General features: G+C 31.2%; 1 protein-coding gene across 1 annotated transcript; it reads left to right on the top strand.

Annotated features, from left to right (window-relative positions):
• Positions 1-10,521: 10,521 nt before the first annotated feature.
• Positions 10,522-14,531, top strand: LOC127278247 (segmentation protein Runt-like). The gene is made up of 4 exons (XM_051299859.1): positions 10,522-11,610; positions 12,052-12,165; positions 13,239-13,346; positions 13,521-14,531. Exons 1-4 carry the CDS (start codon positions 11,289-11,291, stop codon positions 13,970-13,972), a joined length of 996 nt encoding a protein of 331 aa, XP_051155816.1. The 5' UTR covers positions 10,522-11,288; the 3' UTR covers positions 13,973-14,531.
• Positions 14,532-14,755: the final 224 nt, after the last annotated feature.

Genomic DNA, 14,755 nt, shown 5'->3' on the forward strand with positions numbered 1-14,755 from the left:
TACTAATAATTAGTAAAATTTAACGAATTCAGAAGCAAAAAGTAAGTCACTAATTCAAATTAGTAAACATTTTTACTAATTCAGATTTAGAGAGTAGTGGCCAGGTTTTTTCTGTGGTAAAAATTATTGTCTTAAGAACTAAGAAATTTCGTTCCCTTTAGAATTTAGAACAGAGTCTTAAAAATTAAGTGCCTTAGAATTTAAAAACTTCAGCGTATAAAAATTAGTATTCTTCAAAATTTGAAGTCTTCTTTTGAATTTTCAAAAATTTAGATCAAAATCTCGATTTCAATAATATGTATTATAATATTGAAAATTTTTCTTTTTCAACAATGTTGTGACACTTCTTTGAATGTAATAAAGAAGATTATACACAATAAATGCATGGTTGTCCTCAACAGATGTACAATTTTCAATGATGACAAGAAATTTATCACTTTGAACATTAAATAGGACAAAGTGACGTTCTTGAAAGATTGCTTCTTGCCTCGCGCAAACATATATGTATAGAGGGTTCGCGCAGCGGTAGATCTCGTCGATGCACTCGTGCTCGAATTTTTTTTTTCTCTCTAGGGGCAAGAAAAAAAAATATGAAGAGAGAACCAATCATAGTCAACGGGGCGCATCACTGTACATGAATAAGAAGAAGTTCGATTATCGACAAGAAAAAATGGACTTAAAATGCGGGGCCTTATATACGCAGGATTGCATCATATAAGTATCATCGAGCGAACCTACCATTGTAAATATGTTGTTCACCTGATTTAACGCAAACAGTGAAACTCTAGGGGGAGTGATACCTGAACAGATGTTTTTCAAAATTTTCGAGTATTTTTTGGTTCCGCAACACCGCACCGAACCCTATAACTTTGAAGTAGCCGTGTATATGTATTTATAAAACTTTTCATGTAAATTGTACCAGCATTTTTTTTTTCAGTAGCGATTGGTCAGTTTCTTTAAGAGATTTATTGCTTGAAAGAGGCTCATGTAACAAATTTTCTTTTTATCTTCTTTTCCTTTTGTCATTATAAAGAAGATCTCAAACCTATAAAAAAGAAGTTTGTTCAAAAATTTTAGAATTAAATTTTATTAATTAGGATTAATTTTTGTGAACTTAATTTAAAATTTTATTCTATGTATAGCCTGAGGTCGTGTGCCATCCGCAAGGATCCTTAAACTTTCTCTCATATAGCCTCTCGTTTTCTTTTTCATCTTAAATACATATACGGTTTTAGTTTTGTAACAAGTCCCAAAATTGTGTACCGAACGGATTTCGCGATCCATCTTCTCATAACAAGAATCTTATTCTGAAATCCGATTTACCTCTTGGAAAAACAAATATTCCGTGTAGACAAACAAAAAAAAAAAAAAGGATTCAACCAAGGAAACAAAAAAGTTGAATACCTCAAGCCACAATAAGCCTTAAACCCTTTAGTAGATATAAGTTTCTCGACAAAGTATATGAAAAAAAGAGCTTTTGAAATGAATGTTTCGAAAGTTTTCTTATAACAGAAGCTGGGAATAGACAAATAAGATTAAACATTCAGGTACTGCGCTGTATACCAAAAACAGTTTTTTAATTTTTTGTTCCCAAGTTATGACATAACTTCATAGGCTTCATTTCCATTTATCCTAATCAAAAACTGAATTCAAACACATGAATTCGCCCTCACCCTTGAAATTGGTCCCTTTGGTGTGCTCTCTCTCTCTCAATTTGAGAAAATACATTCACCACCCCGATAGCCAAGATGGCTACCGGAAATTGCTGGGTGACCTTACTTAAGAGTTAACACGCAGGGTTAGATCACCATCTGGATTTTCGAATAAGGGTTTTAGTCTTAGCATATATCGTGCATGTCCTATAAGGACCAGCGCGGAACATTAATGAGGTAATACTACCAAAGGAATTCAACTCCTATACTAATTCTGACTCGATGAGCCATTCGAAATTACATTGTCTTTCCTGATCCCTTTAAATCTAATTCTCGAATTCAGAGTCTAAAATGGGTTGAATATTAGATTCAATAAGATTTTATCGGTTTTATAAAATTTTTCTGCGAGCTACTTCTTTCTGGACAAAAAGCGATAGAAACACCAACCCAGCTCATTTTGAGACCAGGATTTTTCTGTATGTAAAACCAATTAACTCGGTTTAAAAGCAAAGTTGGATTCATTCAATTGGATTTAATTATATGTTTCTGAAATTGTACTGCATCAGTTTCAATTAGATTTAATAAGGTTTTATCGATTATTATATCACAAAAAAATCCTCAACTCATTTTTGTTGTAGTTCAAAATGAGCTAAACGGCATAGAACGTGGCGCCACCTACGAGGCACGAGGAGTTTCAAATTAAGTACACTACTCATTTTATCAGTAAGGTTTTTTTTGCATGAGTTATATAGACATTCCTTTTTGTCAGAAAAATAATTGAAGGTTATTATTAATAAAAAAAATTTCTATTTTATGAGAAATTGAATATAATAACAAAACAAATTTCATGCAAGGTATATAAAGATGAGTTTTCCATTTATGAAAAGTTTACGCAGATAAATCCCTACTGACACAAATTTACACATATAGAGAATACACATACGTGTATATGCGAATGATTACATATACATGTAGTAAATACGTATTCCAGGGGTGCGTCCCAAACACGTGACGCCTGATTCATACACAGACTGCTACGGGAATCAATTTGTAATCTTGACTCGAATTAAGGAGAGAGAGAGAGAGAGAGAGAGAGAGAGAGAGAGAGAGAGAGAGAGAGAGAGAGAGAGAGGGGGGGGGGGAGAAGAGAGAGGGGAGTGAAAGAGCGTTTATTGGGAACCTAGCTTGTTACTCGGCTCGGAAGCGATCGAATTCTGGAACCCCAAATTCTCTTATTAAACTTGGATCCATGAGTGGGTGGTACATCACGCCTGATAAACGCAAACAATCCCTATTTTGTGATAGCTTGTGGATCGTGTGATTCGATCAATTATCAGATTGCTTTGTCTCATTTTCTATATATATATTTACTCTTTTACAATTTTGAAATTAAACGAATTAATTAATAATAATGAATCAAAAAGAATATTTTGGTTCGATTGCATTAAAATTTAGATTCGGATAAAAATTGATTGGAGACAAATTTCAGAACTTACAACACGCAGAAAAAACACCCTGTGAGCTCAAAATGAGTAGCGTATACTCAATTTGAAATGCATCAAAAATGTGCCTCGTAGATGGCGCCACGTTCTATGTCATTTAGCTCATTTTAAACTAAAACAAAAATTTGGGTTTATTTTTTATCAGTAAAATAAGTTCAATTTAAAAAAAAAATTGTATTCTTTTCGCGTAGTCTTCCACAGAAAATTAAAAGGCATTAAAATAAGCGTTGCAGTTTATTTTAATGCCTTTTAATTTTCTGTGTCGGGGGAAAAAAAATAATGTATTAAAAATTGTGTTAAATCGAAAAATATAGAAACGATTTGTCAGAAAATAAGAACATTTTATAGAAATAACAAATGGTTGATGTCTGAGAGTGTAAGAGGAGATTGTTGTAGAATATACACGTATATTCGTTGTGTGATCGATGCCTTGGGCCATTATTACTTTCAAGCCCCTTAGTTGTATTGTTGGCGGACCCTATGTCGTCGTTGTCGTTGCAGAATATACACTACTCCTCGTCAATGACATGTGGAAAGCCTGCGTGACAGATCTTAATTGTACCGATTTTCATCTGACAATCAAAATTTATAAATAATAAAATCAAAAACAATTAATTGTAAATAATTAAAAGCAAAAATAATAATTTTATATATAATTTCCCTTTAAAAATTATTTTAATTAAAAATTTTCATTAAACATTTGGAATTTTATTTCACATCTGACATTTTAAAAAAAAAGGATACTGAAAATTAGGTTCAATAAAATTAATAAATCAAGAAAAGTAAAGAAGATATTAAAAATTAATTAAACTGATTTCGTTTTTCATATATGTATATATATATATTTATAAATATTTCTTTAATAGAAAAATTCCACAATATTGTCAATATAACTCACGTCCTGCAAATAACAAGGAAGGGAAACGCAAGCAGAACATATGGAGTTGACGTGACGAATCCTAATTGAATCAATTTACAAAAGAACCCTATGTTACAGAAGAGAGGCATCGACGACAGAGAACATTTCTAAAGTATAATTTTCTGATTTTGAGGGGTGATCAGAAGATTTCTGATTACAATCAATCTCGATCCTTTTTTGTTATTTGAGGAATGTGAATGTTCAAATTATACTTTTAAACACTTTTCGCACCGTAACGCCCCACCAGATGATGTTCTTATATATATAATTTGAACGCACATAAATATGTATGTACTAAAATATTTTTTTAATATTTAAACTAAAACGTGAATATTGAATAAAGCAACAAAAAAAAATTGTATTTTGAAATAGAAATTTGGAGGTTAGTAACGTAACGCGCAAGCGCAGATGGATTTTGCGCTTGCGCACTACGTCACTGACCATCAGACAAACGCCGCGGTTCTATTCCAATTGCCGATATTATTTTTCTAATTATTACTCAAAGAATATTGAAAAAAAAATTTTTTTGAATTTAAAAAAAACGTTCTTTTTTTAATTAATTACAGTAAACTTGAAAAATTCAGTATACAGAATTTTCTTAAAATTTACGAATCCGTTGAAAGAAGAACTTTTGTGTTTCTTTATATCCTGGTATAAACGCACATATATATAAAATATAAGAGAAAGACGATGAATCGAGTCGACTTTTTTTTTGCGGAAGGGGATTGGATGGGGTAAAAAGGGTGGAGAGAAAATGATCAGGGCAACGAGAACGGAAACAAAAGTGACGCGGGGCTATGCGCAGTATGGCGACGCTTCCGGCTCGCTCACCGCACACAATGCACTTTCCTCGTGTCAACTTCTGTACTTGGTGCTTGCATATTACACTCTTCCTTTGCATCTCTTCTATATATGACCTTCCACCAGTTCTCTTCACCTCTCTATCTCTCTCTCTCTCTTTTACCCCCTCCCAAACCCCTTATCTGTCATTTCAACTATACGATTTTACTGCATCGTTCACAGGAGCCGCGTGAGCTTTTATCTTTGTCGTTTTAGCTTCAAGCACTAGGCGATATTAAAAAAAAAAAAAAAAAAAGATGAGAGAAGTGAAGAAAAACGTTTATTTTTCTTGAGCACTGAAAAGGAAAATGAACATTAACAATGAAAATGAGAGACACACGTTTTAAGAAATTAGTCCTCTACTCTCTTCTTTTGACTTTTTGGATCTCTTTTCAATTGTGTTGAAAAATTCTCACTTTGAAAATTGATAATTATTCTTAAATTAAAATATAAATATTTATATTTTTATAAAAAATATTTATGGTTAATTAATTTTTAGATTATTTTTGTATATCTAATTTTAAAACAAATTCTAAAAAAAAATAGTTTCCGAATTATGATAATTATATTTTTAAAATACCGAAAAAATCGAAAAAAAATACTTTTGGACAAAGTATATATGTACATTAATTAAAAGCAATATATTGGTATGAAACTTTTAATAAGCTATTAATTTATATTCGTCATTAATTAAGAACGTTTTTACCTACAGTATCCAATGCCAATTAATTTTACGTTATCTGCTATAAAATCGATTTCACATTAAATTCAAATGAATGCGATATGGGTACATGTGTACCTCCCAATGTCTTTTTCTATTTTTTTTTTTTTTTTTAAGATAAAAATTTAAACATCAAAAATCCTTTTTCAAAATTTGGATTTTTTTTCAATATTATATTCCGAATCAAATCCTATTTCGTCGTTTTTTTTCAATAAGTTTGAATACCCAAAAGTTTAACCCAATTTTTTTTGTTGAAATTTTCCTTTTGAAAAAAGAAGTGAAAAAAAAGAATATTCCAAATTGTGTAACAACCAGCACTTTCACCTGCGTGTGCAAACAGATTTGTATATTGTTGCGCGCATACCCAAAACTAAGAATGGTTACCCTTTGAAAAAAAAAATTACCGTTACGTATATTTCTGAAAATCTTCAAGAAAACGGTACTTAACCACAAAGCGTTCCCTGCAAAAAAAAACAAAACAAAAAAAATTGCGCAAATACACAGGTTCACAGTTATACCAAAAAAAAAATTGGGTTAATCTGACTTTTCCAAAACTCCCTCTTGTTAACCATTTAAAAATGTATTTCAAGTTCGAAAAATGAGTGAAAGTAAAATTTTAGTTATATATTCTACTATTCTTGTTGCGTCCACTCTTGTGTCTACCTGTAGTCCCTTTTTTTTCCATCACTTGGTTTTCTGTCAATGAGGATAGTAATAAAAATTTTCCCATCCGTATACCTTTTATAAATATATATATATATATTGCATTCTGACCATTTTGCTACCGAATATTACAGAAAAAACAAATCATGCCGTGAACTATAAATCAGATTTGATAATTATTCTCCAATAATATAAATCAAAATTTACAATTTTAAATTATTATTATTAGAAGCATTTAAAAAAAAGGAATCAATAATATTTTACATATGTTATTTCAATTAAAATTAGATTTCAGGTTATACTGCGCATGCGCTTCTTTAATGGAGTAAGGCGAAAAGATATATTGCTCGCGGTCACTCTCATGTAAAATTGACACATGCGCAGTAACTTCTAGCGCCATAGTTAAAATAACTATTCCACAAACATAAAATATTACACCGAGGGGCTTTTCGCACTTTGAATTCATGTATTATAATAACTAAATTATTATTATTATTAATTATTTTTAATATTATTCTGAGCGGCTTCGGGTTCTGTAGAATTTATTGCATTTTAGTGATTACATAACTAATTTATTAATTAAATTATTAATTATTCAATAATAAAAAAATTAATCGGTATTTTAAATCGGGAGACATTTTTCATCATAGTGTCATAGATGGGTCGCTTAATAAATTTCTCGTAAGTCACTTTTCTCTATATCACTCGACCCAGAAAGAAGGTAAAGGGTAATCCAATAAAGATCCATTTAGCAAAGAGATCGATTGTAATTTACCCTCTCGCGAGCACAAGGTTCGAGAATATATCAACTTTTTGAAAAGTTGATTGAAATTTCCCTCTCTCTCTCTCTATCTTTCATTTTTCTCTCTCAATTTTCTATATTAGAATAGTTGGTTAAAATTCGTGTAAAATCTTCACCCAAAAGGAATATGTATACCTGTACAATATCTCCTTCTCATGCTCATAACAATGAACCCCTCTGAAGAATTCTGTCCAAATATTGCCGCACTGTTAACAAAATTTCTCCGCCCACTTCTATTGAAAAATTCTCATTTTAATTATAAATTAGGCTTAATATTTCTCTTGAAACTATATAGTTATACCGAAAAGGGATATATTATATGTCAGGACGCAATTTTATTGCAAATTTTATTATATAAAAAAAGCGTTTATGGGAGCAATAAATAATTTACGATAGATTTACAATAATCTCTTTAGGGTATATATTCTCCTGGGGGATTTTTGTAAAATTCAATATATGATATAATTTGACTAGTAAAAACAAAATAATTTTCTTAGCCCTTGCTTCTTGTTGTATAATGTATTTATGGACTATTATCTATTGTATTATGAAACACCAAACGCCTAAGAAAACAATTTTAATAACTCTATTAAGTTTTCATAAATATCATCTCATATATATTATATTTACTTATTTTATTGGTGAAAAATATTAATTTTAATAAATATTACTTGGTATTTTTGTAAATTAAATAATTTTTTCTTTATATATATATATAAAACTTCCCGTTTCGAAAGTCAATCATCATTTATTATTTCCCTATTTACGTACAAGGTCGTGAAAATTGCCAATAAACGAAATCTGTTTATGTATAAAGATTCGACCTTGTAAAGAGATTATGATTCAGAGAAAGGGTTGGTTTACATTTTAAAAGGCTCAGCATGAGATAGAGCTATATACAATTTATAAATATACCAGTTAACCCTTTTACGCCTTTACAGGTTTTTGACGCATTATGCCGAGAGCAACCTGATTTATCTCTTCCTCTTTCTAAAATTTCTGCCATTTAACATAAAATTTTCGTTTCTTTAAATATATACATATTCCTCAGAATTGAAGAAAGAACAAAAATTACGTCATTTATTAGCATAAAATTATATTTTAAATATTCCATTTGAAGAAACAAAAAAAATTAACGGGAAATTTTTTTTCCTCCTCAAAATTGAAGAAATGAAGAAACAAAAAAAAGAAGAAAATACAATTTCATCTCTGTGCAAAATATATATGTATAAATATTTAGTTTATTAACAATTTTTCTATGAATTTTTTAAAAAACAAATTTCTTTTTTTAATTTGACAACAAAAAAAAAAGTGTACCTCTTTTCTCGCTTACAATTTTAAATTACTGACACAAAAAAAACGAAAAAAAAAAGTTGTACTGAAAATATAAGTTATGCATGAAAATAAAAACTTATTTACAGAGATATATGAATACTGTATATATATAAATTTTCAAAGAGGTATTTCGTTGCGACATGAATTGCAAAATTTGTAAATTTTTGCATGCAATCACATGTATATTAAATTTTATTATTTTTTGTTTTTAAATATAGTTAAATAGTTTTATTTCTATATGTATACATGAGAGATTTCATGTGTATCAAATATAACAATTTTGATTCATGACCTATAATTACGTAATAATAATTACTTATTACTAGAATTATTATCATTTAGAAAAATTAATAATCTACTTTTTTGTTTTCCTTTGAATTTTACAATACGCTCTATATAGACATAATTTATATTAGTTAAACAAAAGAATAATAATTATGGGAGGAAAAAGGACGACGGTAATGATGGAATTTCGCGCAATTAAAAATGGGGAAGGCCACAGTGAACATAAAAATATAACCTAAATTTTCATAATGCATTACTAAATGGTCTGGTATTGTGTATTTGACATCCGTTATGAAGCACAGGTATATTAAAGTTTATAGTCTAATATATATAGATTGACAAAAGATATGCAATTATGAGATAAAATGTAATTTACGAGGTTTCCTCTAAAAACTGGGAGCTCAGAAAATTAAAAATTTTGTTAAATAAACAATATAATATTTACTGCATTTCTATATATATAGTTTTGGCGTCCAAACAACTCTTTTGTCTTAGGATGACACTTTGTAATACTCAGCTGTACATTGTTTTCAATTTTACAGAAGAGGAAATATTATATAATTTTACGTATATATATATTCAGTTGCATATTATTGCTCATAATTATCTTCTCAGCGCCAGATCAAGAGGCGGAGCACAGTCACCACAGGCATCAAATTTCGGCAGGCGCCAAAAATTTAAGAACCCGAAAAAAAATTATTGAAAATGTTACTAAAGTAAAATTTACATAAATTTTTATTAATTACAATATTTTTTTTTACTATTTCCAAAGCAAAAGTTTACAGAAATGTACAGAAAGTTCTGACAGGATTTTACTTTGATAAAGTATATAGTAAAAATTACTTTATTTTTCTTTGTACTTTTTTTTAATAATATTAATAAAATAGGTGTTAAAATTTCCATTCACGTTATTAAAAATAATAATAAATAAATGCGTGTGAATTTTATACAATCATATTATGGAAAATTCATACATATGTACAAAGGTTACTGAAAATCCAATATATATAGTTCTATTCTTGTAAATTACTTTGACCGCATACAGTTATTGAAAATCGTTGCTCAATATTTTGTGTGGCGAATGGAGCAAAAAAAAAATATTTATTTGTCAATATTTGAAGATATATAGAAACAAAATTTTGAAGGAAAAATTATAATTTTCTTATGTCTTTGTAAATATTTTCATTATTTATAAAAATAAAAAAGAAAAGAAAAAATTTTCAGAAAAACTACTGTCTCAGAAATTAACTTTATTCATAAAATGATCATTTTTTTAAAAGTAAAATATTAATTTTTTGAAAAATACTTAATTTTTCTTTAAAAAAAAAAAAAACTGTGTGAAAGAAAAACTGGTGAAGAAAAAACATTTTTTGTTTTAAAAGAACTATATAACACAAAGCATTCAGTGTGACTTTTTGTTTGATCGCAGTTGAAAGTTCTTGTTTCACTATTTGACCTACAGACATTTTTTTGCATATACAGAAAAATACTTCAACTTTAAAAGGAAAAAAGTTTTAGGTAAAAAAAAGTAAAAAATTTGGCGTACGGGGCGTTTTGAAAAAAAATTTACTGTCACAGCAAACTTTTCTGACCCCACTGCAAATTTGTTCGCTTTCCCTATATATTAACTAACATAATTTAATGTGACAGGAAATTTTTTCTATGCATATGTTTGCGATTTTTTTATTTGTACAAAACCTCCTGCTGTCATAGTAAGAGAACATCTTTACCCAATCATCATCATCATCATCATCGTCATCAATCTTGCATTGATCATAACAAAACTAAAAAAAGATTGAAATCAAACTTTCTGGTACTGAATATAATATTCGGAAATTGATGACATATGATTCATCAAAAAACTAGGATGTAACAGTGGAAGAGGGAGAGAGAAAGAGAGGTGAAGAAACTCTGATGAAAGGAAGTAATCCGACGGCATGCTGTGTATCATAAGTTGTTAAGGTTTTGAACACGTGCGCGATCCACGGTGGCGTCGCGTGGTTCATAGTAGGTACGAAGAAGTAGAAGAAGAAGAAGAAGGTAGGCAGGCTGATGAGAAGGTGGAGGCATAAGGAAGCACGGGACTCTTTGGCACAAGCCACCTTCCCAAGCAACCCTTCGCGAGGAAGCAAGTATACCTAAGCCCCTTGGTTAGGGGTGAAGGCGGCCAGCCGCGGAGGCCACAACACGACCACCGTCCTCATTGGTCGGCGCGTCGTGTCTGGGTGGGGCTCCGGAAAAATTGGAGGGGAGAAAAATCCCCTCTAAATAGCTGTGGCTCCAGCCACGAAAAACTAGAATCCGCTCAGCCGGCATCGAGAGTGTGTGTCGGTTCAATTTTTGTCTTCCTCTGCCTTAATCATATATATATATATATAGTTATACCAGCTTCAAAGTTTGAAAATTTTTTTTTAGTTTTGAAGTGTAGTTTGCTTAACGAGTGAAAAAGTGAATTGAACTTAGTGTTGTTTCTCTTAAAAAACTGAGGATTTACAGTTTTTTTTTTCTTTCGTTTTTTGATTTTACGTTGGACTAAGGTGTTTTTTGATTGTGCTATTCGCGCCATAGGATGCATCTACCGGAAGGACCAATCGGGATGGAGAGCTTCAGCGCCATCCACGATGCACTTAGAGCTTGCCATGGTGATTTAGTGCAAACCGGAAGTCCTGCAATTCTCTGCAGTGTATTACCAACACATTGGAGGTCGAACAAATCTTTGCCAGTTGCATTCAAGGTCGTTGCACTTGACGAGGTCACCGACGGTACCATCGTCACTATTCGTGCTGGAAACGATGAAAATTGCTGCGGCGAACTTAGAAATTGCACTGCTGTGATGAAAAATCAAGTTGCCAAGTTTAATGATCTTCGATTTGTTGGACGAAGTGGAAGAGGTGTGTCATCAATTTTTTTTTTGCCTCTATTACAAAATAAATTTTATTTTTGAAACTGAATTTTCTAAACTTCAATAAAAGTTCAGTAATGAATGTTGTAAATGTTTAGTAACATCTAAACGTTCAGTAGTTAATTCCTGGGTTCTAAATTTTCGAATGTTCGGTACTAAATGCCCAAGCGTTTGGTACTGAAAGTTTGAACGTTCAGTACTGAATGCCTGACCGTTTAGTATTTCTAAATACTTTTAATCTTTTTCTACAATGACTCATTTTGCTTCATAATAAGAATTATCCAAACATTCATGAGTCATTTTGCAAGAAGAAAAAAATTGTAACTTCTTGGAAAATTAAGTGAATGATGATGGGAGAAATTCCTTGGATACTTCTTCTTCTTCTTTTTTTACAAGTGTGTCTAACAAAGATTCGTTTCCTTGCTTTCAGGAAAATCGTTTTCCCTCACAATACAAATCAGCACGGTGCCTTTCCAAGTGGCAACGTACACGAAAGCCATCAAAGTCACCGTTGATGGACCACGAGAACCACGATCCAAGTCAAGTAAGTTTCTTATCCATCTTCTTAAACAATACTTTTTTTTACCCAATTATTGTAATAATTACTATACTCAATTTTGAAAAGCAGTCAAAAAAAAAAATTATAAAATAAATTTCTTGAGAATTTGAAAAACGGTGCGTGACCATCCGAGAATCCACAAACGGGTGTTGGAAGCTTCACGACGTTTAATAATCCGGTATATAGCTGGCGGACCTCAAACCGCCAGCCGCGGTGGTCAGAGCTTTGGTGTTCACAAACGTTGCTGTCTCTCCTCAACTCATGAGCTTTCTGTCCTTTATTTACACACACGTTCGTTCACATATTATTAACTTCAATATTTTTTTTTTTTTTTCCTAACAAAAATTCTTCTATACTTTTATCATTTATTTAAAACGAATTTTAAATATACCTTGACACAATTTTACAACATTTACAAAACAAGGGGGAGAACACTTGGCAAAGTTTCAGATAAAGTTCCTCATAAAATTTGTGGCGGCATCTTTTAACATGATGATTATTTTTATTAAGCTCGCACACGACCCGATTATATATATATATCATATGTACTAAAAATCGTGTTTATTGGTTATAATAGTTTACCATCGCCAAAGAAGTGAGAAGCATGAACTTCGCGCAAAGATGCCGCCGTATTTTATATGCGTTTGTTTATCACGGCCACATATGGCGGTAGCATGTGTGCTGAAGTCTTCTCGAGTCGTAACGATAAACAGAAACAGACTTTTACTTCGCCACATATCGTGTGAGAATGAAAAACCTTAAAGCCCTTTTTTTCAAATCGGTATACAAAAAAGTTTTTCCGTGTGGACAAAAAATTTAATTTTACTCTCAACATATGTATATGTGTTAAAAAGATTCTTTGGTTCAGATTTTGATGTGGGTTTAGATTTTTTGGGGTTTCATGGGATGAATTAAAGATATACCAATAGCAGAGGTCTATTAATATCCAAAAACCCGGGAAATACACTCCGCGCCAGTGTCGGTAGTTAAACCGCAATAAATCTAATTTTACACAACGACCTTATATTAAATCTTCGTTTTCTTCCTTTTTTTTGCAGATTATCAATATGGACCAGGCTTCCCTGGACTTGGACTCCTAAATCCATGGTTGGATGCTGCATACCTTGGTCATGCCTGGCACCTGCCTCATCCGGCTCTTGTCAAAGGTAAGCAAAAAAAGAATTCTATTTTTCGTACTGCGATATCGATTCAACGTCTGCTCTGATGAATCATACGCACTGGACCCGAGGGGAGAATTTATTCCCTTCCTTTTTCTCTAGAATAAATCTCCTTCAAAAATTCACATTTAATTAACAATTTTTCTTTTTCTATGATTTCAGGTACGATGCCAATGCCACATACGGATTTATTTGCTCCGAGTTTCACGTCAAGTGTGATGCCATCATATCCATTTGTCGATCCAATGAAATACGAATATCCACAATTACCGCCAAAGACGACAACATTGATGTTACCCAATAGTCCATCAAGAACACCACCACGTAGTCCAAGTGACAGTGGAAGTGAATCGGCAGCTGAAGAAGTACGAAGTGCCTTTGTGCCAATTCGTCTCAATACATTGCCGTCAGTTAATTCTCTAACACCATCTTCATCATCACCCGAGAGGACAACGACCCTATCATCATCAAAGAAACCATCAGATGGCACAAGAAATGAATTAAAAGCACCAGTTGCACTCATCAGTCATCGTTTATTAAACAATAAAAGAAGTTCATCACCAACAAAAATCTCATCGCCACAAGCACCAAAACCAGTTTGGAGGCCGTACTAGGATTCAATAAATTACCTCGATCCAGGATGAACTGGAAAATTTAAGTTAACAAAAAAAAAAAGGCTAGTGATACTCAACGCTTGGCGTTGTTGCATTATTTTTTAACACTGTTTCAGGCCCAAATTGTATAGGAAATAATTTTTGCTTTATATTTTTCAAAAATATAAAATTTCATTTCAATTTGTGAATAATTAAGCCTCCTTTTAAAAACAGTGCAAATTATCTTCGGTTTTACGAAGACTATATGGTGATGAGAAATTTTTTGTGATGCTCGGGTCAAATAAAAATTGACGTGTAAATATATATATATATAAAAAAAGAAATAACTGTACATATTGTAAATAATTCATGGACAATAAGATATATGAAAAAAAGCAAATATATATATATGGAAACGTATACGTGAGAGAAAAACTGGGAAGAGAGAGTGCAAAAAGATTAAATTGTATAATTAGCGTCCATAAGTCAAGAGATTTAATTTATAATGTATAAAGAGATATTATAAAAAGAATTATAGATGAGATGTGGGAGAAAATAAATAAATCTATGTGAAACACAATTATTGTTTCTTAATTCAACAAATCCTTTTAGTAAATAAAATTATTTAACTAGAGTTCTAATATAAATATAAGAGGTGACAGCGGTGGGATTTCTCGTAACTTTTCGAAACTCGGTTTCTTAATTTAACAAACCCATTTGGTAAATAGAAATTATTTCACTAATTTTTAAGAGATCGTTGTACAAGGTGACAGTGGTGGGATTTCTTGCAATTTCTTAATTAAA

This window comes from Leptopilina boulardi, unplaced genomic scaffold (assembly GCF_019393585.1).
Source record: "Leptopilina boulardi isolate dan_hultmark-lab unplaced genomic scaffold, ZJU_Lbou_2.1 LbouV2_202, whole genome shotgun sequence".
Classification (NCBI taxonomy): Eukaryota; Metazoa; Arthropoda; class Insecta; order Hymenoptera; family Figitidae; genus Leptopilina; species Leptopilina boulardi.